Consider the following 27,437-nt stretch of genomic DNA (forward strand, 5'->3'; position numbering starts at 1 on the left):
CAAGGGAGGATCCAGCACCCCTCTAGGTAATTCACTCCACTGTCAAACTGCTCTAACCATCACAAGGTTTCTCATCACGTTCATCCAAAATCTACCCATTGGGGAAGGGCTCAGGGGTTGAGCATCAGTTTTGCATGCAGAAGGTCCCAGGTTCAATCCCCGGCTTCTCCCCTGTATGAAATCCTGGTGAACTGCAGCCAGTCAACGTAGACAATACTGAGCTAGGTGCGCCAAGGACCTGACTTGATTCAAGACAACTTCCTAAGTTTCTCCCCTCTTGAAATTTAAGTGCATTGGATCTAGCCCTGCTGTCTAGGGGCAGAAGAAAACAGACCTTTGCCCTCTTCAACAGGGATATTTTTGCACCTTTCCCCATCCCCCTATTCTGAGTTTAATTCCAAAAATCTAGTTCTGCCCTCAGTGGTTAATTGATCTCTCTGTTATTTTGTTTTGAGTGGCTTTCTTATTACATGGCTCTCTACTTTGGAAGCATGCTTGAGTTGAAAAATGGGTTAAATACACATTCTAGAAATAAAGATACAGACATAGCTACAGCCCTGATCTTCCCAAGGTTCCGGGACCTGTTCACACAGTGGAATATCCCAGTGCATCCTGCCCAGCAGTCGCTTTGTTCTTTTCACTTCTCATTTTTAGCTTACTTTTGGGGAGGGCTTGAAAGCCAGTGTTGTGTAGTGGTTAGAGTGGTGGACTATGACCTGGGAGACCAGGGTTCGAATCCCCACGTAGCCATGATGCTCACTGAGTAACCTTGGACCAGTCACTGCCTCTCAGCCTCAGAGGAAGGCAATGGTAAACCCCCTCTGAATAGTGCTTACCATTCATAGAGTCGCCATAAGTTGGGATCCACTTGAAGGCAGTCCATTTCCATTTTGACCATAAAAGTCAGTTTTGCATTCCTGGACGTAGATAAGAACTGTGCTGTGCTGGCCGGACTATAATAACAGGCCTGGAATATTAACTCTTTTGTTGGTGGAGGGGAAAAAAAAAGAAATAGACTGCCTCTAGGTTTTGGAACAGTGGTTAATATCAGAAATTAAAGGCTTCTTTCGAGAATGACAACTAAAAAAGCAACTAAGGCCCAGGAGCGAAGAGGTTCAATTGACCCACAGGAAGGGGCTATACCCCCAGATATGTTTCAAAAAATAATGGAAGGGATTAATGATATAAAACAGGAAATGAAAACTGAATTGATAGATATAAAAGACTATATTAAAACACAAGTGGATGAGATTAAAGGGACAATTGGGCAAATAAAGGAAGATGCAAAAAATACTAAAGAAAAGGTACAAATCTTGGAGAATAGAACAGATATATTAAATCTGGAATTAGAAAAAAACTTGGACTATATGGCTGTGACTGAAATGAGAAATAAAGAACATTGTTTGAGATTCCGTGCAATCCCTGAGGAAACAGGTGAAGACATCAGAGATAAAATTGTTAATGCTTTAGTAAAATTTCTGGATTTGAATGAAGATCGGATGAAATTTGAAATAGACAAAAGTTTATAGAATTAATTCCAGATATGCAACAATGAAAAAAATTCCAAGAGATGTGCTTGTTCACTTTATAAAGAAGACGACCAGAGATATGGTATTACAACAACACTTTAAAAATACCTTTAAAATTGATGGTAAGGAAATACTGGTGATGAACGAAATTCCTATTAGACTTTTACGTAAGAGAAAAGAATATGCTTTCTTTACAGAAAAACTTAAGCAATGCAAAATTCAATTTAGATGGGATGTTCCAGAAGGAGTGATTTTTACATTCAGACAACAGAAATATAGATTGAATACTGTTCAAAAAGCAAGGGACTTCTTGAGAAAAGCTTCAAAAGACATGGAAGAAGATAAACTCAAAGATATGGATATAATTCCTGGGAAACAAAGTCAACAAGAACATGCAGAGGAGGGGAAGGAAGATGATGGATTAAAAGGAGCATCAGGCACATTTTAAAATACACGCTTAAAGATGGATTACAAATATCTAACTTGGAATATAAATGGAGCCAACACGGCGCAGAAGAGAAAGAAAGTGTTTCATTATTTGAAAAAATTAAAATTGGATATAATTTGTTTACAAGAAACTCATATTAAGAAGAAAGATTCCAAATATTTGATTTGTAAAAATTTGGGTGAAGAATTTATTTCGGCTGGACCAAAAAAAAATAAATGGAGTTCTTCTTTACATTAACCCACAATTGCTTCCTAAATTGGTATTACTGGATGATAGTGGTAGATTTGTGGGGGTTGAAATTACTTTACAGGGCACAAACATTTTGATAGTGGGTATTTATGCCCCCAATGAAGATAAAACAAGGTTTTACACAGGACTTATGGAAAAATTGTCAGAGTTTTCATATGATCATTGGTGCGTCATGGGTGATTGGAATGGGGTAATCTCACCAAAAATTGATAGACTTTCTGAAAAAAATATTAAAGAGACACAGGGTAAATTACCGAAGATTTGCTTTGAACTGATGGAACATTTAGAATTGGTGGATACCTGGAGATATATAAATGATAACGCAAAGGAATTTACTTATTTTTCAGAAAGACATAAAACATTCTCGAGGATTGATATGATTTGGATGTCTAAAATTCTAGCGAAGGATATTTTTAAAATGGATATACTACCAAAAACTTTTTCGGACCACAATCCTGTGATATTAACTTTAAAAAAAAAAAATCTTGGATTTAGATGGAGACTAAATGAATCTTTATTACAGAATGACAAAGTAGTACAAGAATGTAAGAAGAAATTAAAAGAGTTTTTTGAACATAATTTATATAAAGGAACAAATGAAAATATCGTTTGGGATACAAGTAAGGCATTTATGAGGGGATATTTTATTAAATGTAACTCTGAATTAAAAAAAAAGAAACAACAGAAAATGCAATTAATTTTGGAAGAAATAAAACAAAAAGAGGAAGAATTGAAAAAGAATCCAACTAAAGTTTCTATTGTAAATCAAATTAAAATGTTACAGAAGCAAGTATCAATGCTGACAGTTAGAGAAATTGAAAGGAAACTAAATTTTGCTAAACAAAGGACTTTTGAATTTGCAAATAAACCAGGGAAATGGTTAGCATATAAATTAAGAAAAGAACGTCAAAAAAATATTATTTTAAAGATACAAGAAGGAGATGAGACGCTGACAGATAATGTAAAAATCAAAAAGATTTTCCATCAATATTATTCAACATTGTACAAGTGTCAGGAAATTCCATCTGAAAAAATAGAAGAGTATATATCTAAACAGAATTTGCCTAAAATTACAGACTTTCAGAGACAAGCTATTAATGGCCCTATTACGTCAAGAGAGATATCTGAAGCTATAAACAAAATTAAATTAGGAAAGGCGCCAGGACCAGATGGGTTATCTGCAATGTATTATAAATGTTTGGAGGAAGAACTCTTGCTACCTTTACAGTATACAATGAATTTTATTCTGCAAGAGGGAAAGATACCGGATAGTTGGAAAAATGCTAACATAACATTAATACCTAAAGAGAAGCAAGATTTAACTAAAACAAAAAATTATCGGCCAATATCTCTATTGAATAATGACTATAAAATTTTTACAATGATCTTGGCAGAAAGATTGAAAATAATATTACAACAATTTATCCAGGAAGATCAATCAGGGTTTTTACCTAAAAGACAATTACGTGACAACGTCAGGAATGTCTTGAATGTGTTGGAATATTTAGAACAACGAAATGATAAACAAGCAGCTTTGATTTTTTTTAGATGCTGAAAAAGCATTTGATAATTTGAATTGGAAATTTATGTTTCAGGTTTTGGAGCAAATGGATTTTGGAGACAATTTTATAAAATGGATTAGATCGATTTATACATCTCAGAAGGCTCAGATAATTGTTAACGGAGATTTAACGGATTCATGTGAAATACAAAAGGGTACAAGACAGGGATGTCCATTATCTCCCCTTTTATTTATTCTGGTCTTAGAAGTGCTGCTTAGAGATATAAGGCAAGATAAAAGGATTTCGGGATTAAAGATAAAAAAAGAAGAATATAAATTGAGAGCATTTGCTGATGATTTGATAATTGTACTAGAAAACCCTTTGGAAGGAATTAATGTATTGATGGACAAATTAAAAGAATTTGGACCGTTAGCAGGATTTAAGATCAACAATCAAAAAACAAAGATGTTGGTGAAAAATTTAACTTTAAGGGAACAGAAAGAGTTAATGGACAAGACAGATTTTACAATAGAGAAAAAGTTGAAATATTTAGGTATCATTATGACAAATAAAAATTCAAAGTTGTTTCATAATAATTATGAAAAATTATGGACAGAGATTAAGAAAGATTTGCTAAAATGGGATAAACTACAATTGTCATTAATGGGTAGAATATCTGTGATAAAAATGAATGTATTACCGAGAATGATGTTTTTGTTTCAAACAATACCTGTAATATCCTCTGATTTACCTTTTAAACAATGGCAAAAAGATATCTCTAAATTTGTATGGCAAGGAAAAAAACCAAGAGTTAAATTTAAACTACTACAAGATGCCAAAGAAAGAGGAGGACTGGGATTACCAAATCTGAGACTTTATTTTGCTGCCTGCTGTCTAGTCTGGATAAAGGAATGGATCTTATTGAGGAATAAAAGACTATTGGATTTGGAGGGCCATAATTTGAAGTGGGGATGGCATGGATATCTATGGTATGACAAAGTAAAAGTAAATGTAGACTTTAACAATCATTTTATAAGACGTCCTCTGTTGAAAATATGGAATAGATATAAATCAAGGTTTTATTCGAAAATACCATTATGTGTCTCAAGTCAAGAAGCGTTTTACAGAAGAGAAATGGCTGGAAAAGAGAAATGGTTAACTTATCAAGAACTATTAGAAAATGTACATGGAGAATATATAATGAAAGAGAAAGAACAACTGACAAAGGAAGGATATAGTTTTCAATGGTTTGCCTATTTACAATTGTTAGAAAGATATAAAATGGACAAGAAAATGTATGGGTTTGAAATAAGTAAATCTGATTTTGAAATAGGATTGTGTACAAATGAAAATATAATTGCGAAAATGTATAAACTCTTACTGAAAATGGATATGGAGGAAGAACAAGTAAAAGAGTGTATGGTAAAGTGGGCAAAAATTTTTGGTTATAACATACAAATGGATCAATGGGAAAATATGTGGAAAAAAGGCTTGAGATTTACACTATGCTATAATCTTAAAGAAAATTTCTATAAAATGATGTACCGTTGGTACATGACTCCAGAAAAGTTGTCAAAAATGTATAGTAATGTTTCTAATGTTTGTTGGAAATGTAAACAACAAGAAGGATCATTTTATCATATGTGGTGGCTGTGTAAAAAGGCAAAATCATTTTGGGCACAGATAGGTAGGAAGATGCAAAAAATTCTAAAGATAAATATTCAGTCAAAACCAGAATTTTTTTTATTGGGTTTTATGGATAAACAAATAGAAAAGAAATATGGAAGAATAATATTATATATGATTACGGCAGCAAGATTATTATATGCACAAAAGTGGAAAATGGAATCAACACCAACAACGGAAGAATGGCTATTGAAATTAATGGACTTAGTAGAAATGGATAAATTGACATGTCTACTTAGAGAAAAATTGACAGATACATTTCTTAAGGAATGGAAGCCTCTCTTAGACTTTTTGTTGAAAGATCAAAATAAAATGATGATATTGGGATTTGACGATTAACTAAGACAGCCTATGGAGAAAAGTGATCCTCTATGTATACATTAAGGGACAGGTTTGATGTATATTATATACTTGTAGCTGATCTGCGACAAATCGGAAGTCAACTATTTTATTTTTATTTTTTTTTGTTGTATTGTTATGTTTTTTGACTTTGTTTTGTTTGTCTTTTGAAAAATTTGAATAAAAATTATTAAAAAAAAATAAGTTGGGATCCACTTGAAGGCAGTCCATTTCCATTTTGACCATAAAAGTCAGCCTCCTTGGTAGAACAAAAGTTGGGAAGCCCTGAACTACCCTGACCTCCTCGAACCAGATGCCCGTTGCTGATGTAAGGATGCTAATACGAGCTGTTTGGCTGAGGGGGAAGTGAGTCGTTTCCTGTGGGTACTTGTAGAGCAGCCACAAATTTCAGCGAAAAATATGTCCCGCAGCCAATTATAGGGCTGGAGAGAGAAGGCAGAAAAAGAACCTGCCTCCCCCTTGCCAATCTCAGAGGCCCAGGCTCTACAACAGGGTAGGGATATGGATGGAAGGATCTGTCAGTTTTGGTTCTCTGGGTTTGTCATTTTTAGCTTTAGTTCTCCATATTTCTGCAGGAACTTGCGATTTTTGTTGTTGTTAAATCCTCCTGAAAATTCTTCAGCGTTTTAGTGTGAATTTCTTCTAAGACACACATTCTTTTTGCAAGCAATTCCTTCTGAGATAATTCATTTTTGTATGTTATTTTCATGAATATTTTCATTTTTATGCACACCCTCTAATATGTGCATTTTTGTAAACATTGGTTGGTTGGTGAACTGCATCGCAAAATTTGGGGAAGTGCAAATTTTGAAGGATGGCTGTGTTTTGGTTCTCATATTGTTTCGGAAAGTACAAATCTGATATATTTGGCTTTAAATAAGAGCAGAATCAAATTTCTCCTCCATCCCTAGCAGCAATGACTCTGTCCATCAGTGGATGGCCTTGTAGAACTTAGCAGGGGAGAGGATGGGGGCAACACCAGAATTAGCTGGCTGTGCCTGTCATTGGCTCTGGCTATGCATACTGTTGGGCTCCCTCCTTTCCGCCCTAACAGTCCCAATGGGCACCAGCTGCCCACCACTGCCTGTCCTGCTTGTGTCAAGAAACTTTGTGCATAAATTCTAGATCATCACAGTATTAGGACAAACAAGTTTGATGCTTTTGGACCCAGTAGGGCTGCCAACTGATCCGGAAAAGAAATGACCTGGCTTGTTCTTTGCACTTTTAGCTGCAGCTTAATTGGCAGGAATCAACAGGCACTGTGGAGATAAAGATGACTGCCTCCTGAGATATCAGCACCTGCCCTATATTTCCACACAGCAGGCTGTTCTTAAAGGTACAGAAGCAAGGCCTCACCAAAAAGGTTGGCAATTGTAGGTGGAAAGAGTGTGGAGATCTGGGATAGCGGAGTAGTTATAGAAGTAGGGAATACTAGCCAGCTGTTTATATATTTCAAATCTGTAAGCCTTTCTCTTTCTGTTGTTGTAGGACCCATTTAGATCATCACACACTAGGGCTGCCAGGTTCAGGGCCTGATACTAATCCTGTATCTTTAGGAGAAGAGAAAGTCAGCCAAGTGCAGGTGTTCTTGCAACATTGTAATGGGAAAAAACCACAAGGTGGAATTCTCCCTTCCCCCTGCACAACTTTTAAAGATACAGAAGACCTCTTGGTTGCCAAGCCCAGCCTTTAAGGGGTCTTCTGTATCTTTAAAAGTTGTGCAGGGGGAAGAGAGAATTCCACCTTGTGGTTTTTCCCGTTACAGGGTTGCAAGAACACCTGCACTTGGCTGACTTTCTCTTCTCCTAAAGATACAGGATCAGTCTCAGGCGCTGAACCTGGCAACCCTATCACACACCCCACAAGTACTGTAATCAGAGCAGAAGAAAGCTCAGGACTCTGCTAAGCTCCCTTTCAGTCGTAGAGAACCAAACAGGATTAGTGGTTTTCCCCAGCATTCAGGGAACTGGTTAAAAGCTCCTGGGCCTTGTAACTGCCACCCGCTTACAAGAAATGTAGCAGTTGAAGCTTTCCCCCATGATTGTATCTTCATGTTATGGGGGAGGGAATGAGCCTTGCCTACTGAATGTCTGCTAGTGAACTCAAGACAAACTGTCAGGGATGCTGTAGTTGTATCCTTCACTGTAGAACCTGCAATAAGCAGGGGGTTGAACTAGATGACCTCTAAGATCCCTTCCCCTTCCAAAATTCTGTTATTCAAATGACATTCCTGCTAGCCACATCCCCCTCCTCTTTGGAGAGAGGCTGGAGTTCAGTGGTAGAGCATAGGCTCTGCATGAAGAAAGTCACAGGTTCAAGCACCAGCACCTCCACTTTACAAAGGATCAGATAGAACATAACAGTAAAGCAGGGTGGCCGTGTTTCCTAGTTCACTGAATATAGTCCTCTTTTGGAATATCTGTTTAAAGGGCTGTCTGGTCTAAGTCCAGTTTAAAGGGAAAGCATCCTAAGAAGGGAGAGCAGGAGGGGCCTCAAAGTTAAACATCAAAAGTGGCTGCGTACATACCTTACTTTTACAGCACATTTAAAGCACACACACACACACACAAGAATCCTGGGAACTTTAGTTTACCCCTCACAGCTACAGTTCCCAGCACCCTTAACAAACTACAGTTCCCAGGATTCTTTGGTGGGGGTGCTTTTTAATGCACTTTAAAAGTATAGACAGCAGAGTGAACAGGCACACCTGATCACAATTGTCCCCACTATAATGAGATACATTTAGATTTAAGTTGGGGTGGAGAACCTTTGGCCTTCCAGAGGTTGGTGAACTACAACTCCCATCAGCCCCAGCAAGCATGGCCAGGGATGATGGGAGTTATAATTCAGCAACCTCTGGAGGGCCAAAGGATCCACACACTTGGTTTCAGTTATAGTAATTATTTCTAAAATCTGCATTTATACATATAAATTAGGTTATACAAATTTATGCCCCTCCTCTTTGATGATGCATTTCCTCTTTTTTGGCTATGAACAAGAGACTTTGGAGAGACAATATGGAGCTCAATAGACAGCCTGAGTTGGTCAAAGGCAGCTAACAATGTTCTTGTCCCAAACAGGAGATTTGCTGCCAGGCGAGGGAAAGTGGTCAACCCTACCTCCTTTAGAGCATTTGTACAAATCACCCACCACCACCATCCCCGTAACCAAAGGGCCACTGACCTGCTGGAGCAGTTGACCTGCTCATTCTCCTGTTTCACCACATGGCCCCTGTTGTTGGCCTGCGTTGGCCACTGGGGCTCCTCCAACCCGATGCCCTCCTTGCCAGCGTAGTCATCCACCGAGGGCAGCTCTGTCTTCAGGAGGTGCGGGGTGCCAAAGGATGGGTCGAATATAGACTGGTCCTCGCTTACAACTGACAGCGCCTCCTGCAGGCATGGGGAAAATGTAAGAGCAAGAGATCAGGGTTGGAATCAGGGAGGGCAAACTTGTAGCACTCCAGATGTCGTTGTTAAGACTCCAGCTCCCCTCAGCGCCAGCCAGCATAGCCAGTGGTCAGGGGTGATGGGAGCTGTAGTCCAGCAACATCTGGAAGGCCAAACGTTCATTGTCCCTAGTCTAGGCAAAATGTTATTAAAACATAAGCAGTTGTGGTCCAACAACATCTAGAGGCACACTGGTTAGGAAAGGCTGCTCTTCCCCACCCAGTTTTCTGATCCCCAAACATCAGTCAATATTCTGCAGCCAACAGCCCTCAATTGGCTGTTCTTTTTTGTTAAGCAGTGTTTTTCCTTAATTAAGATTTGCACTTCTGCAAACTTTGAGGCTCTCCAAAGCCTGCTGATATCTCCCTCTTGTGCATGGATGGTGTCATTTTGGCTGCATAAGGTACACCACTCACACTTTGAACATCAGAAAAAGAAGGAATGATACCACCTGCGAACATGGAGGCTCCATTTAGACATCATCATAGCTAACAGCCATTTATAGACATGGATTTGTCTAATCCAGACACAGGGAACCAGTGGTTGTCTACATAAGTGGTAACTTTCACCACCCCTAACTGTTGGCCATGCTGGCTGATGAAAGTTGGGGGAGTGCAACAACTGGGAGGCAGAGGCCACACATTGCTCATCCTTGGCCAACCCCTTTTCTAAAGCCCTCTGCCAATGGTCATCACCACATCCACACATTAATTATGTGTTGTATGAAGAAAGAACGTTCTTTTGTGGATCTTGAATCTAAAAAACCACTCCTACGGTGATCAGGTTCAAAGCAGGAGGGGACTCCAATTCACTTGATTTGGATTTTTTAAAAAGAAATCCCTCCTACACGTCCTCAGTTAGAATGGTAGACAGCAGTGACTCAGGTTCATATCTTTGTTCATCCAAGAAGTTTACTGGGTGATTCTTAGGTCACTCTCTCTCTCTCAAGCATAACCTACTTCAAAGGAGTGTTGTGAGGATAAAGTAAGGAGGGGGAGGAGAATCATGCATGCAACCCTAAGCTACTTGGATGAAGAAGTGAATAAATATTGTAATAAGTAGAATCATATTACAATAAATAGAATCACAGAGTTGGAAGGATCCTGAAAAGTCATCTACTCCAATCCCTTTCTAATGAAGAAAATCCCACCAGCTGGCTCTACCTGTGATACTCCCACCAGGGCCACCACCTGTCAGGATCTCGGTTTTTATTTGTTCTCTCACACGCTCTAGCACAGATCTCACAAGATCCCACTGCTAGGCAGCACCACCAGTCACTCCCTGTAAACAATACTGCTAGAGACTTCACCTTAGTATCCCTGTGGCTTGTTACTTTGTGTCTGGGTGCCCTTGCTGTCCACAACCCCCTTGTATCTTTGTCTATAAAGCATACAATCCTGGGTTGCTCTGGATACTTGACGATGTTACAATATCTCTCTTTACCGCTGCCACCATTTATCCGATACTGTTTCCCTCCAGCCTTGGTAATTACCCTGCCCTCCCTTCTGGTCTGTGTATCCCCAGCCAAGGATCAGGCTTTTGGTAAACCAATAAAAGTATTTATTTGATAACACCAGGTAATAACAAGATCACTTTAGGAATGTTCAACAAGCGTATGGTTTCATATAGTGTCACTCTTTATGTTTCCAGTCTTATATATTCTGCCTAAATACCAGCCAAATATAATCCAGCCCTCCCTCAGACTCTGCCAACCAACTCATCCAAATAACTCTCCACTAACGACTCTCACAACTCCCCCACAACAACTCCCTCCGACTCAACTGTCATCCTCTAATTTATACCTTCAGCCATTCAAACATTCAGCCAATCATCATCCAACATTCTCCAGCATTCTAGCCCATGTACTCCCCCCTCTCACTCAGTCACTTACCATATATCAATAAACCCGCACTTACCATATTTACAGATATTAAAATACAGGGACATCACAGCACACCCCTGGAAAAACTGACACAGAAGCTACGTATAGCTTGTGGACAAAGGGAAAAAATGATTTTTTTCAGGTATTTGGTGGAAATTTATTTAATTTGTAAGCTTAGCTGAACATGGTAGAACTCCCCCACAGGCATTAATCCATTTATGGTCTTCTTGAAGATACTATATGTTTGTATTTGCATCTCTTGGAATTCCAATGTTAGTGAAGGGTGAATGTAATCCTCTTTTCTATGTAATGTGTTTGATGAAACTGGGGGATGGGGTGGAGGGAGGAGTGAATGGGCGGAAAAATGGCAAATGCAATTCAATATAAACAAGTGTAAAATTATGCATATTGGAGCAAAAAATCTTAATTTCACATATACGCTCATGGGGTCTGAACTGGCGGTGACCGACCAGGAGAGAGACCTCGGGGTTGTGGTGGACAGCACGATGAAAATGTCGACCCAGTGTGCGGCAGCTGTGAAAAAGGCAAATTCCATGCTAGCAATAATTAGGAAAGGTATTGAAAATAAAACAGCCGATATCATAATGCCGTTGTATAAATCTATGGTGCGGCCGCATTTGGAATACTGTGTACAGTTCTGGTCGCCTCATCTCAAAAAGGATATTCTAGAGTTGGAAAAGGTTCAGAAGAGGGCAACCAGAATGATCAAGGGGATGGAGCGACTCCCTTACGAGGAAAGGTTGCAGCATTTGGGGCTTTTTAGTTTAGAGAAAAGGCGGGTCAGAGGAGACATGATAGAAGTGTATAAAATTATGCATGGCATTGAGAAAGTGGATAGAGAAAAGTTCTTCTCCCTCTCTCATAATACTAGAACTCGTGGACATTCAAAGAAGCTGAATGTTGGAAGATTCAGGACAGACAAAAGGAAGTACTTCTTTACTCAGCGCATAGTTAAACTATGGAATTTGCTCCCACAAGATGCAGTAATGGCCACCAGCTTGGACGGCTTTAAAAGAAGATTAGACAAATTCATGGAGGACAGGGCTATCAATGGCTACTAGCCATGATGACTGTGCTCTGCCACCCTAGTCAGAGGCAGCATGCTTCTGAAAACCAGTTGCCGGAAGCCTCAGGAGGGGAGAGTGTTCTTGCACTCGGGTCCTGCTTGCGGGCTTCCCCCAGGCACCTGGTAGGCCACTGTGAGAACAGGATGCTGGACTAGATGGGCCACTGGCCTGATCCAGCAGGCTCTTCTTATGTTCTTATGTTCTTATGAGTTTTACAGGATAAAAATTGTGCTGTTCCCTTTTTCTCCTTTTCTATAATGAGGAGAGACTGAGAGAACTGGGCATGTTTATCCTTGAGAAGAGAAGACCGAGCAGAGATATGATAGCACTCTTCAAGTACTTGAAAGGTTGTCACACAGAAGACGGCCAGGATCTCTTCTCGATTGAGTGCAGGACACGGAATAATGGGCTCAAGCTATGGAAGCCAGTTTTCAACTGGACATCAGGAAAAACTTCCTAACTGTTAGAGCAGTACGTCAATGGAACCAATGACCGAGGAAGGTGATGGGCTCTCTAACAATAAAAGAAGCCACCCAAACCAGAATCATCAGAGAGATGAGAGGACCATGCACACTAGAGAAACCATTACAGTAAATTGGTTCAGAAGCCCTAGTAAACAGTTTTTAACAACATGCCTGGAGTTACACCATGAGATGACTAGGCCAAGCCTCTCATGGGATCGTCATAATAACAAGTGCTTCCAATTATTTTAGGTTTCTGAAGAATTTTGTAATGCCTCCCTTATCTGGGAAGAAAGAATTTTGGTGCCAGATGCAGAAAAATCTAAATCATGCCCCCGCCCACTAGTAAAAAAAGAAAAGGGTAATGATAAGCTACAAATTATGACCAAGTTCACTGCTCCCCAAATGTACTGCAGGATCTGCAGCAGGGAGGACAGATGCAAGAGAAGAAAAGATTCCTGCAGGCTTAATCGTTGTGTAGAAGAGGAAATGTTAGCAAGTATTGAGATCCCTTCTTCTACACAACCGTTAAAGGCACAGGATCCCTTTCCTTTCTTTACATTTGGCCACCCTAATTTGCAGTCTGAGGCTGAGTTCCTTCACCCTGCCGCATGGAAAGGCTGGCCCCAAATGGAACAGAGACAAGTGCGTATAGAGATTTAGGATTATGTGGGATGGTTGTCCAACAGGGACAAAACAGCCAGTGTGGGGGATGACCATAGCAAGCAAAACATTAAACAGTTCTGTCTTTTGAATCCCACTTCTCTGAACTTTGTGATGCAGTTCTCCAACCAAACAAATGTGTCCAAAAATGTGCATATGGGAGGAAAGGGTGCACTCGATGGATCGTCACCTTGTAGTGATGAGTGGGCTTGCGTGTTCCAATGAACCCTGTGAGCGATGCCGTCGGGAGTCATGTACTCCCAGCAGGGTCACCCATGGCGGTAAGGTCAAGGAAGAGGAACCAGACAAAGAACGATCCAAGAATGTCCTCAACAGCAGAACAGGCGGAGGATAACAATGTGTATGTTACAAAGGCTGTCAAGGTGGATGAAGGCTGCAGCAGATAAAAGACTTCCAGTGTCGTGGTATCCATGGCATTGGATAAAAGGCTTTTTCTGTCAAGATTGTGTGTTGATCGTTGTGTGCCCATCTCTCCACATAAAACAAATCCACACATAGGCGTCTTCCAACCAAATTATCTTGGAAGACAATCTTACTCGGCCACGAGTGATCGCCAATGAATGCATTAGAATGCATATGTTACTAAAAAAAATAACATACAGGAATGCATTATATGAGGAGAAATTGCTTGCAGAAGTACGTACATTAGGCATTTTGTATTTTGCGTACAAAAATGTGTATGTTAGGAGAAACTGAAAAGCTTACAAACTTCCAGGAGGACTTTAAAAGAAGAAATTCACAGAACGATGTGGAAATGTGGAAATCTGAACTTAAGACTGGAAAAATAAGGAACAGAGATTGACAGATGAATCCAATCCTCCTGAACAGGGCAAGCTAAGTGGAACACGCAATTCAGTCCTCCAAAACCTTGCTGCCACCCTGCACCCCCCAGCATCTGCTGCCTGAGATAGCCGCCTTACCCTCCCTAATGACTGGGCTAGTCCTGTACTCTCATCTGGAAAACGCAACAGGTGGGGAAAGCGATGGCTGAGCTTTCCCATGACTGCGCCGCGAGGCTTCCACATATCCCTGCCTATCTTGACAATGGCATTCCTGGGCAGTGACGCACCCCCAGCTCAGGAAACCAAGGGAGGAGGCTGCCCGCGATTGGTGCTGGAGCTGCCAAATCCATCACAAAAGAAATCCACCTCTCTTGTGTTCCCAAGTCTACACAGCCAGTGTGGTGAAGTGGTTAGTGTTGGTCTAGGATTGAGAGGCCAGGGTTCAGATCCCCGCTCAGCCACCAAGCTCACTGGGTGACCTTAGGACAGTCACCGTCTCTTGGGCTAGCCTACCTCACATAGTTGTTGGGAGGATAAAATGGAGGAAAGGGAGAATCGTGTACACTACCATGAGCTCCCTGGAGGAAAGGGGAGCAATAAATGTATTAATAAAAATAATGGAATAAAAATAAATAAGAAATTGTAAGGTTCACCAGCTACAGTTTCCAACTAGTTGGAGCAGAGGGTTGGAAGCACCTCATCCTGGGTACTTTTACTTTTTCTAGTGACACTTGCTAAGCAGATAGCAGCAGGTAAGTCCTTTCATGATCACCTGCTCATCCCTCCAGATCAAATGGCTGTTAAGGGTGCAGCTGCAGGGGCTTGTTCAAAAGATGGCCAGCCTAGCTGTCATCAGTCCTTGAAATAAAATGTATTGGAAACTGGGTGAGTGCAGAAGAGGACTGACATCCTTACGCTGCAATCCTATTCACACTTACTCCTGAGTAGCCATATATAGGATCGCACTTGATAACACAGCAGCTCCATATTCAACATATTGATTATCCTGTCCTACATAGATTGGCCCAGACAAGTGCATGAGAATGAGGTTGCTCAACCAGGAAGCTCTCTAGGTGATCTTGGGGCAGTCATTGTTTCTCAGCCTAGCCTACCTCACAGGGCAGTAGTGAGGATAAAATTGGTAGTAGGAGAACCATGAATGCCACCGTGAGCTGCTTGGAGGAAAGGTGGGATATAAAAGTAATAATAAATAAATAAACAATTCTGGATGGTTCGGCTTCAGGCTACAGAATGGGATGGCATTTCTGAATGCTCCTCCATGCATAAACAAACAAACAATCTGCTAGGAAAAAAATAACAGGAAAAAGTACCACATTAAAAGAGAAAGGTTTTGTCGCAGTCCTCTTCCTGGTATGCTAATTTCCTCTTGGAGGGAACTTAAAAAAGAAAAGAATGCTATTCCCCTCCTGCAGTCTAAGGGAGCACTCCAATATTGAGGAAACTGGCAGAATGTTAGGGCACAATCCTATAGGTTTTTGGGGAAGATCATTGAGCGAGTGGTGGCTGGCCAGTTGGCAGCACACTTGGATGAAACGGATTATTTGGATCCATACCAATCGGGTTTCAGGACTGGACATGGTACTGAAACAGCCTTGGTCGCTCTGGTGGATGATATGAGGAGGGCATTAGACGGGGGAGAATCCACCTTTCTTGTCCTCCTGGATCTCTCGGCGGCTTTTGATACCGTCGACCATGGTATCTTGTTAGATCGCCTGGAAGGATTGGGAATAGGAGGCACTGTTTTGCAGTGGTTCCGTTCCTTTCTCTCTGACAGGCATCAACAGGTAGCATTGGGAGATGAGGTTTCAGACCCTTGGCCCCTCACAAGCGGAGTGCCACAGGGTTCTATCCTCTCTCCCATGCTATTTAACATCTATGTAAAGCCGCTGGGAGCTATCATCAGGAGTTTTGGGCTGCAATGTCATCAATATGCAGATGACACGCAGCTCTATCTCTCCTTTAAATCTTCACCAGAGATGGCTGTGGAGACCTTGTCCAAGTGCCTGGAATCCGTGAGTGGATGGATGGGAAGGAACAGACTGAAGCTCAATCCTGATAAGACCGAGGTGCTACTTGTGGGTGACAGGGGGAGGTTGGGTGCTGTTGACCTACAGTTTAATGGGGTGAGTTTACCCCTGAAAGATCAGGTCCGCAGCCTCGGGGTGGTTCTTGATTCCAAGCTGTCCATGGAGGCTCAGATTTCGGCAGTGAGCCGGGCAGCTTGGTACCAATTACATCTCATACGGAGGCTGCAACCCTACCTCCCTATTCATCAGCTCCCACTGGTGGTACACGCCCTGGTCACCTCTCGATTAGACTACTGCAATGCGCTCTACGTGGGGTTGCCCTTGAAAACGGTCCGGAAACTACAACTGGTGCAGAATGCGGCGGCTCGGTTGCTTACAAACAGCCGCCGCCGTGATCACATCACGCCAGTATTATTTCACCTACATTGGCTGCCAGTTGTTTTCCGGGCCCAATTCAAGGTGTTGGTATTAACCTTTAAATCCCTATACGGTCTCGGCCCAGTTTATCTGAAGGAGCGCCTCCAGTACCACAAATTAAGCCGCCCAACCAGATGAGCCACACAGGGCCTTCTCTCAGTCCCACCAACGAAAACAGCTAGGTTGGTAGGGACTAGAGAGAGGGCATTTTCAGTGGCGGCCCCCACTCTCTGGAACTCCCTCCCATTCGATCTTCACCATGCCCCTTCCCTGAATATATTTCGCCGGGCATTAAAAACTTGGCTTTTTGGACAGGCCTTCAGGAATTCCGGGGAGGGCTAACTTTTTTGGGATATTTTATTATCTATTGATCGCCCTAACTGATTTCATGCTGCTGTGATTAATGATCATACTGATTTTATTGTATTTTATCTGTATTGTATTGTAATTTACTGAATTTTAGTTTGTACGTCGCCTAGAGTGGCTTCGGCCAGATAGGCGACACAAAAATTAAATTTATTATTATTATTATTATTATAGGTTAACTTAAGATGCTTTAAAGTACACCAGATCCTAACTCCATTCAGGAGCCCTTGGGAGGGGAGAACACCGGCTGAGCCAGCTGAACTTTCTCCTAGCTTAATTTATGCCAGGACTGGAGGTCACATGACCAAACTTAATGGAACTAGGATATGGCGTAAGTCTCCCTTCTGTTGGTCCTGCCCCTGTCCCACTCCCAGAACGCTCCTTTTTGGGGACTGACAGAGAATAAAACAAGGAAAAGTCATCATAAAACCCCAAAAGAAACCCAAACACTACCTTAAAATGCCTGTTGGAGCAGGAAAGTCTTGTCCATGCGCCTGAAGTTCAGCCAGGAGGGTATCTGCCTAATCTCAGCCAGGAGGGATTTCCACAGGCTTGGACCCACAACACTGAATGCACGGTTTCTAGTAGATATGAGCTGTGCAGCTGAGCCACGTGGGATCACCAACAGAGATTTACTCCCACCTAGTGGAGACTGGTGGCTCCGATGTCAGTAGAGCAGCACCTTGGACAGCTCCTTCAAAGTTCAAGCGAAAACCCGGAGCGGATTCCCTGCCTCACTGACATCGGAGCCACCAGCTTCCACTGGCCCCACCTCATACTGTTGCATTCATAGGAGCATGAGTCCTTCTTGCCCGATTTTTATGAAAGCCCTTTCACAGGGACATAAGAACACCAGAAAAGCTCTGTAGGATCAGACCAAAAGCCAATCTAATCCAGCATCCCACAGCGGCCAACCTGATGCCTCTGGGAAGCCCACAAGCATGGCTTGAAGCAGGATCACCCCAAGACATTTTGAAATGAAAGACATGATGGTGCATGCCCTCCTGCCCCCCCCCCACAAAGCAGGTGCTCTTCCTCTGTGCCTCTGGGGGCATTCATCAAAACAACCCCCCCCCCGGCTCAAAATCTGTCTTGCAGGAGAGTTTGCATGCAGCGCCTGTCTCCCAACACCCAATGCCAGGCTGCTGCAAATTCCTTCATGCATCAAAAGCAGAAGTCTTTGGGGTGCTGAGCAGGCATTTCTGCAGGCACCACTGGTGGGAGATGCTATCATCAGATGCAGGGGAAAGGGAGATGTGGTTTGTTTCTCTCCCTCCTGGCCCCTTCGATGTACAAGTGCCTGCTGCCTCTGTTCACAGAGCAAAAGCTGTCGGGCCCAAGGAGATCAAACCATTTATGCAAGTGGGACCTGCAAGAAAATGTTGCGGCATGGAGTGCTCCTCATCAGGACTCTAGCCAGCCAGCCATGCCCTTCTCCAGGATACTTCATTTCATCCCCATCCGCCCAGTTTACCCTTTACCCCTCCCAATAGCCAGTCAGCATTCCATGCCCATTGAGCTCGCTCATTCTTTGCACACACCCTGCCTGAGCAAACGTTCTGCTACTGGGGTACCTTAGACCTCATTCTCACTAAGATGAGTACCCCATGTTTGTTCTGTACCATGTCAAATTTCAGGTAGGGCTCTGTAATTTAATTAAAAAAACACACACCAGTACTTAGAAAACCAGATGCCTGGAAAAGTTTTTTTTACCCCTAGCTTCCTTTCCTCCTGACATGCTGGCTTTCCCCCCTGCACATAGAAAGTTAGCATATCAGGAAAGAAGGCTAGGACAAAACCCTCTATTTTCATGTAAATCCCTGCCTGGAGTCTGAAGTGGTACAGTCGAGAAACAGATTTATCACTTGAGTGAGAACTAGGCCACAGTTAGGTGATGCACCTCGCTGGAAAAAAAACACCTTTCTCCTTAGGTCCCTCTTGCTCTTAAAGCATCAGATATTAAGCATTCCTGTCTCTGTGCCACTGACAAACTACAAGTCGCTTGAATTCTATTGGCTTACGCCAGGGAACTTGTGTTCCTTCAGATGTTGGACTACAGTTCCCATCATCTCTGACTTTGGCCATGCTGACCAGATTTTATGAGAATTGGAGTCCAGCAACATATGGAGAGCCACAGGTTCTCCACTCCTGATCAAACTCCTTCTCAAAGCTAGTGACTAGAAATGACTGAATCATGTGGCAATGGATTTGTCCACAGATATTATCTGAGTGTATGTGGTCACAAATAGGGGGATGCACAGTTGCATCATTCAGTCATACTAGAATACAGCCCAAAAAGGTACGTGTGACAAATTGGGTGCCTGTACAACGCTACAGTGATCAACACCCATTTCCAAAGCAAAACATACATGAGGGCATTTCAAGTGCCACAGAAGGAGACATTGAAAAAGAGAACATCCAGATTTCTGCCTGGTATAATCTCCCCAGCAGAAACTGACCCACTGAGGGCCAAATTACATATAACCTTAAATACATGGTTTGCCCTTGAACAGGAACAGGGAAATCTGTCCATTTCACTCTCTTATGATATTTCCATTCCCATTCTTAAATCCAGGTCTCTACATTTCCACATCGGTTTGCACATTAAAAAAAAAAAATCCCTATGAAAATTTATCAGCATTTTAGGACAAATTTCTCCCAATATACCAATTTTTCAAAGTAATTCTCCTTTGTTATTATTACATGTATATCCCACCTTTCCTCCAAGGCACTCAAGATGGCATCAAAACATGGTTCTCACTCTCCTGATTTTATCCTCAAAACAGCCCTGTGAGGTAGGTTAGGCTGAGAGACAGTGACTGGCCCAAGGTCACCCAGTGAGATTCCTGGCCGAGCAGGGATTTAAACCCTGGTTTCCCAGATCCCAGTCCAACACTCTAACCACTACACCTCACTTTATATAATGCTATAGTGAAAATATGCCATTTTCACTAATATATGCATCTCTATGCACACCCTGTGGTCTCCAAGCCAGATTATACCCTAGCAATAAAACAGAGAGAACATATCTTCCCATGTGGGTTTCTCCACTTTTTCAAGATTCAGTAGGGTTGGACAAGACATTTTGGTGACAGAGGTTGAAAATACAAAGGGCCTTCCTCCTACAAAATAACATGTGGCACAAGCCATTCAGATTGGAACTTCCGCATGGAAACTCGAGCTCCCATCAGCCTCAGCCATCAGAGGAATGAGGAAAGCTGATTTCTGGAGACCTACAGGTTCACACCCCTGACTGTGGCTATGTGCACACTAGTTGCTTAAAAAGCAGCAGGACTATTTTTGTCTGGCTGTAGTTTGAAACAAAACTGCACCCAGCTGTACACATCTTTATTGTTTGATTGAAATACGCACAGTCCCACTGCTGATGTCAGACCTTTTAGGACCACCCACAGCAAAGTACTTACATTGGACACATCTCGGAGTTGCAATGGGTTGATCGACCAGTTTTCAAGTCAGTGTGAAGCTGGCTTGAAGGGAAAATGCATCCAAACTCAAAAATCCCATATTTTGGAGTAAAAAAGGGCAGAGTTTGGCTAATGGTCATGTGCACCCAAATTCACAAAACAGAGGTGGACACGCTCTAAAACCAGTATAGCTACAAGTCTGTCCATACCCTTAGAGGACAATTAAGTTAACCTTGATGGTTCAAAAAATAGATTCCCCCGCCTCCATCAGATCTTCCCTGTTACATTTGGGAAAAGGAGGGGGGAGTTTAAGATCCTTGAGCAGACAATCCAGTGTAACACATAAACAGAAATGCCATTTAAATGGACAGTCAGTTTCAAATGAACTAGAAGAACAATGGGATGAGCTTGAGGCAGGCGTTTTGAACAATTTTGAGGAAGTCCAAGAAGAGATGCATAACAGTTTGCACCAAGGAACAGAAAGTGAAAGGTCTTCACTTAACATTAACTATAAGATTATTACTATTCCAGGGGCCCCTCCAGACTGGTGTCTTATTGCAGGTGCATTCTATAACATATTCTTGGCCCCCTCCAGATGCCCTTTTTATTGCACATTCATGATGATTTGTGCTCATGATGCTATTGTGGCGGTCACACATAATCTCACTTTCAATACTGTTTGCTCCTGCAAAAGGTTTTCATTTCCAGTCAGGGCATATCCCGTAACTTCCCGCAATCCTGTAACTTTTTATATCACAAATGTTCTGCTTTATTTTTGTCCAGTTTTCACTGCACTGTAGCCCATTCAGATAGCGATAATATGGAAGTATTGGGAATGCATCACAGGATAAATTAAGCAGAACAAATCCACTAATAATGAGTATATTATTGTATTAAGAACATGTCACAGAATACACCTGCAAAATAAACCCCCACCAGTCTGGAGAGGCCCCTTGACACAATAATATTAGTGCATTAGTGATCGAAAGAAGTTGCTTGATCCAGCATTGTCACTAGAGGCCCAGGCAGCCTCGGTGACATGGAATACTGTTCACCAGCTTCAGCTGGTTCATCAGCTGCATCCATTCCTAGTCAGGAACAGCTTGACTATAGTGATCCATGCTCTGGTAACCTCACAGTTGGATTGCTATGTGTTAGACGTGGGGTTGCCCTTGAAGATGACCAAGAAACTTCAATGAGTTCAGAATCTGGTTGCTAGAAATCAGTCTGGAAGCATATGAATCAGGAGGCATTGCCTGCCGATTTGCTTCCAAGCCCAGTTCAAGGTGCTGGCCCTTACCTTTACAGCCCTGGACAGCTTGGCAGCCAAATACCTAAAGGTATGCTTCCTCCCATACCCACCTGCCTGTGCATTAAAGAAGCTGTGTTAAACTGAGTCACACTCTTGGTCCATCTGGCTCAGTAATGTCTGCACCAGGAGTTCCCAAACTGTGGTCCACGGACAACCAGTAGTCCCAGAGCTTCATTCACACAGTCCATGGCATATCCACACTAAATATCCATACTGATTTTTAATTCTGTGTGCATTGCTTCTTTTATTTCTTATGTTGTATTTTTATGCTACTATTACTCTATGGAATGCAAATTGTATAAAATACAACATTAAGGAATAAAAGAAGCAATAACATAGAATTAAAAATGGAACCATATTACATCAGTTCTGATGAATCTAGCACAGCACATTACAATTGCTATGACAGGCAGAAAAATCATTAAGTGGTCTGCGAAGACAATCAGCAATTTTCAAGTGGTCCATGGGAGGAAAAGTTTGGGAGCTATTGGTCTACACTTAGTATCAGCAGCTCTCCAGGATTCCAGAGAGGGTTGTCTCCCAGTCCCACTTCTCTCCCAGTCCTACCAAGAGGATGCCAAGGACTGGACCTGCAAAGCAGATGCTCCACCACTGAGCTATGGTCCTTCTCCAAGTATCATTGATTGATGAAGAACACTGTGGAATGCACGGTCAAAAGAAAGGGCCTTTTTTCTGGTGGCAGCCCTATGGAAGCTCAACTGGCACCAATACCATGATCATTCCAGCGCCAGATCAGGCCACATTGCTATTTGTTCTGGCATTTTAAAACTGGCTTTATGGCCTCTGTCTGCTTTGTAATTTGACAAAGCTTTTCCATGTTAGCTTGTCTCCTGAAGAACTCTTGGCTACTTCTGCATTGCCAAAAAAAGAGAGGAAATGCATCACTGAAAAAAGAGGAGACATTTGCATAAAATGTACTCAGTTATATGTGTAGACGCAGATTTAGAAGCAATTATTGCAACTTAAATAGGAATACAATATATCTCATCGTAGTGCTGTCCAGGTGCTGCTGACTGTTGGTTTTATTTATTTATTTATTTATAAAAATATTTGTATACTGCTATTTCGTTAAAAACACCACAGCGGTTTACAACATGTTTAACACAATAACAACCACAGAATAAAAACATGAAAAATACAATAAAAACAAAGGTCAATTGCTGTGAAAAAAGCATGTTCTTAACTGCCTGCATAAGCCTGGCGGAACAGAAAAGTTTTCAGCAGGCGCTTAAAAGCTAAAACAGAAGGCGCCTGTTGAAACTCTGCTGGCAGAGTATTCCAGAGAATTGGGCCAATGACACTGAAGGCTCAGTTTTGTGTCGATGTTAAATAAGCCTCGCCAACTCGAGGGATGACCAAAGCTGCTCCTGCAGATGATCTAGTGATTGAACTGGGATATAAGGGTTCAGGCGGTCCCTAAGATACCCTGGAGCTAAATTGTTCAGGGCTTTGTAAATCAATACAAGGACCTTGAACCTGGCTCAATAGTGGATGGGCAGCCAGTGCAGACGTTTTAAAAATAGTGTCACATGTTGTTGGCCATGTGCTCCCATCAGCATTCTGGCTGCCACATTTTGCACCAGCTGGAGCTTCCGAACCAGGGCCAAGGGCAGCCTCACACAGACCTTAATTGGAGGCCTCTCCCGCTCTTCCTTTTTTATGGTTCCTTCTCTTGAAACTGGACTGGGACTGGACAACTCTTCATACAGACTGCCCTTAAAACACAGGACTATCCTCTGTACATTAAGACACATGTCTGCCCCACTTAGAATTGCTGCACTTTGCTTAGGATTCTGGGGAAAAGTTCATACAGAGAACTGGCCAGGGGCCTTTGGGGTCTCATTGTTAAGCAGCTCAGATGATCAGAAGAGTCCTGCTGGTTGAGACTAACAGCCTATCTAGTCTAGCATCCTGTTTCCCACAGCGGCCAACCAGATGCGTCTGGGAATTCCACAAGCAAGACATGTCATGAGTGACTATTTTTCAGAACAAGCTGCCCTACCTGATCTGAGAGAATGGACAAAGAGATGGAAAAGAGGATGGGGCTCATGCACCTTTAATTATTTTTTGTAGAAGAGGAAATTTCAGCAGATGTGGCCTGTCATGCTTAAATTCCTTTTCTACACAGTTACTAAAGGTGCAGGAGACTCTATCCTCTTTTGCACCTGGTCATCCAAGCCATGTTTTAGCAGCATGTTCTATGGCTGTACATTTCAGGGGAAGCTGACTCATGGTGGTGGGCCAGCTGTCTTTCAAAGTTTATCTATTATGTTACTGTCTGATATTGCCCCCCAAGAAGCCCCTGATAAGCTTCTGCAGAAGCTTAGGGTTCTGCAGAGCAGAGTTTGAAAGCCAGGGTTCTAGGGGAATAAACCAGGAACTTCCCCTTACGTAGCAATGCTTTGAAAATTGTCCTCATCCAAATTTAATCCTGGATTTTGGAGTTCCAAACTACCTGTTTTGTTGTTCTCAAACTGGAGTTGATGCCTTCAAAGGGTCATTGTTCCTTTTTTAATTGTTTTTTTAAAAGTCCAAATATTGCAGAGAGCACTGTATGCATGCACGCCATTCACCACAGCTTTCACTTCCTAAAGTCCTCCCCACATCTGCATTGCCAAAGCACATGTGTGCCTTGGTTTCTTGTTTTTGTTTCTGCTGTTTTACCCATCTTGCCATATTTGTGCACATAATTGCATTACAATACTTCTGGTTCTGTGTTTTACTGATGTAAATCTGCACTGATTATCATGTACACTGATCAAACGTGACAAAAAAGCAAACCTGATGCGACTGTACCTAAGATTGGATGTACATAAGGATCTGTCCATTTTTGTTCTTTCCATGTCTCATTCTCCCAATCTTAAATTCATTTCCCCACATTTATGCAGCAATTTGCTATTTTTTGAAATAAAAAATTCCTAATGAAAAATTTCCAACAATTGAGAATTCCTCCTGCTAAACACATTATTGTAAGTAGTTTTGACTGTGCACATTTTTGCTTGCAATTTTGCCAAATTAATACATTTTTGCATATTATTTTCACCAGTATATTCATTTTTATGCACACTTTCCCCTAACATATGCATGTTTCGTAAACCTTGTTTGGCTGGAGAATAGCGTTGCAAAATTCAGATAAGTGCAAGTTTTGAAGGATGGCTGTGGTTTGGTTCTCACCTTGTTTAGGAAAGTGCGGATTTGATCAATTTGGCTTTAAATACGAACTGAATTGAAGTTTTCCCCATTCCTAGTTGTAGTCAGTTAAGTTCTACTCGGAGTGTGTATGTGTACTGCCTTCAAGTCGATTCCGACTTATGGTGACCCTATGAATAGGGTTTTCGTGAGGCTGAGAGGCAGTGACTGGCCCAAGGTCATCTAAGTTAATCATGTCCATTAACTTCCATGGGTCTATTCTTCCATGGGACTAGTACTTTTATACCACCTTTTATCTCCAGGTCAGGGGAAAAAATACCGCTTGCTAAATCTCTGCCTGTGCTCAGATAAGCAAATAGCCACAAGTATTCCCAAAGGGCTTGTTGTTTGCTAAGTCTTTTCGTACATAAACTCTTCTTTTGGAGTTATTTGGTTCAGAACCAAGCACGTTAAGCAGGGAACGTGATGACAGAGGTTTATAGAATTATCATTATACATGTCATGAAGAAAGATTTTTCTTCCTCTGGGGGCATCCAATGAACCTGAAACGTAGATGATCCAGGTCAGATAAAAAGAGGCACACCCATAGTTAAATTATGGAATTTGCTGTCACAAAATGTGTGATGGCCATAAATAGCATTGCCAGGTTCTTGGCCTGAGACTGATCCTGTATCTTTAGGAGAAGAGAAAGTCAGCCAAGTGCAGGTGGTCTTGCAACACTGCAATGAGAAAAACTACAAGGTGGAATTCTCCCTTCCCCCTGCACAACCTTTAAAGATACAGAAGACCTCTGATCAGTCTCAGGCCAAGAACCTGGCAACCCTAGCCATAAACCTGGGCAGCCTTAAAAGGTGATTAGACAACAACTTCATGAAAGATAAGGCTAATATCATTGGTTGCTAGTTATTATAGCTATAGTATCATTATCATCATCACTGTATAGTTTTCGTCGAATGCTGAAGATGCACCTCTGTACCCTGGCCTTTGACACATGTATGTTTTCAGGACTCCCTCTGTTCCTGTGAATGTAATTTGTTCCCATTGTTTTTAATATTAAATTTTAAAGTGTTGTAACTTGCCCTGAGACCTGCTGGTGAATGGCAGGTAATAAATGTGATTAAGAATTAATAATAACAATAATACGGGGGGGGGGAGGTGGTAAAAATATAAGGTACCAGTAGGAAGAGGAGGTGGAGGAGGTTTTGTGTTTTTTTTAAAAAAAAACTGAGGTGCCAGTACTCATATCTTTAAAAAAGTGTCGTGGATGCCAGTACAAAATGGCTGCCATGGGCAGCAAAAAAAAAAAAAAAAAGAGATGCCTGTACTCCATAACTGTGAGTACTGTCACAAAAAAGTCCTGCCCATCATAATAATTGGTATCCCTCCCTTGCTCCAAAAGGAGCCCAGAGCAGCATACATTGCCTGCACTCTCAAAGGCAGCATGCCTCTGAATACCAGTTGCTGGGAATCCTAAGTGGGGAGAGTGCTGTTGCTCTCACGTGCCGTTTGTGGGCTCCCACACAGGCATTTGGTTGGCCACTGTGGGAAACAGTATGTCTGCATGAGACAGGCCTTTGGTCTGATTCGCCAGGGTTCTTCTTATGCCAAGCTTGGGAGAGTTACTTTTTTTGAACTACAATTCCCATCAGCCCCAGGCAGCATGGCCACTGGATTGGGCTGATGGGAGTTGTAGTTCAAAAAAAGTAACTCTCCCAAGCTCTGTTCTTATGCTCTCTAAAGGTCCTTTCTGACCAGTGTAAACCTAAGGGCACGATAAAGAATAGAGGTCAGGGTGAACCTAGAGGGACAATTCCTTTCTTCTCTCCCCCTGCAACCTCTATGGACTTATAGCAGCAGGACCTGTAAAGGATCGATGAGAGACAGAACCAGGGGTCAAGCTAGGCATGATGAGGTGTGCCTGATTTTAAAACACACACAAATCCATGGTTTGGGGAAGAAAATGGATCAGGACCATGGCATGGGGGAGAGGATCCCCCAGATCCCACTGCAGATTTTCCCCACCCTCCCCCACCCCTCCATGGTATCCAGATGCAAATGTGGTCAGGGCTCCTACACTTTTACTAACCGTGTAGAAGATACAATTTTAGCTGGGATGCTTTGCATGAAGCCCCCACCTACTGAAATTCCCTCTTTCACGCAGCTATTCAAGGTGCAGGACCTCTTGTGCACCTGACATCAGAAGTTGCCTTGTTCTGAGTCACCTAGCTCAGTTTAGTCTACACTGACTGGCAGGGGCTCTCCAGTGTTCCAGACAGGGAGTCTCCCAGCCCTACCTGGAGATGCCGGGGATTGAACGTGGGACCTTCTGCATGAAAAGCAGATGCTTTACTGCAGAGCTACGGCCTTCCCCAAATTGTATCTCCTTTTACAATTGCTTTAAAAGCCTGTTGCTTTTTAAAAGATACAAAGGGCAAGATAAGGCTCCTGACTCCGAAGAACTGATGAGTTAAAAAGATTAGACGAAGAGAGTGAGACAGCAAAAACGCAAAGGGACAGAGTAGAGCAACTAGCCGTTTTTCCACCTTGGGCTAGACTCACGTGTGGGTGTGGATCTGTTTAG

General features: G+C 42.1%; 1 protein-coding gene across 4 annotated transcripts in view; it reads right to left on the bottom strand.

Annotated features, from left to right (window-relative positions):
* Window positions 1-27,437, bottom strand: part of LOC133370352 (retroviral integration site protein Fli-1 homolog) — a 48,264-nt gene that overhangs the window by 13,250 nt on the left and 7,577 nt on the right. For all 4 annotated transcript variants that reach the window (XM_061596542.1, XM_061596544.1, XM_061596543.1 and 1 more), the window contains exon 2: window positions 8,958-9,163. In XM_061596542.1, coding sequence (XP_061452526.1) covers window positions 8,958-9,163 — 206 coding nt within the window. The remainder of the gene's footprint in view (window positions 1-8,957; window positions 9,164-27,437) is intronic.

This window comes from Rhineura floridana, chromosome 15 (assembly GCF_030035675.1).
Source record: "Rhineura floridana isolate rRhiFlo1 chromosome 15, rRhiFlo1.hap2, whole genome shotgun sequence".
Taxonomy (NCBI): domain Eukaryota; kingdom Metazoa; phylum Chordata; class Lepidosauria; order Squamata; family Rhineuridae; genus Rhineura; species Rhineura floridana.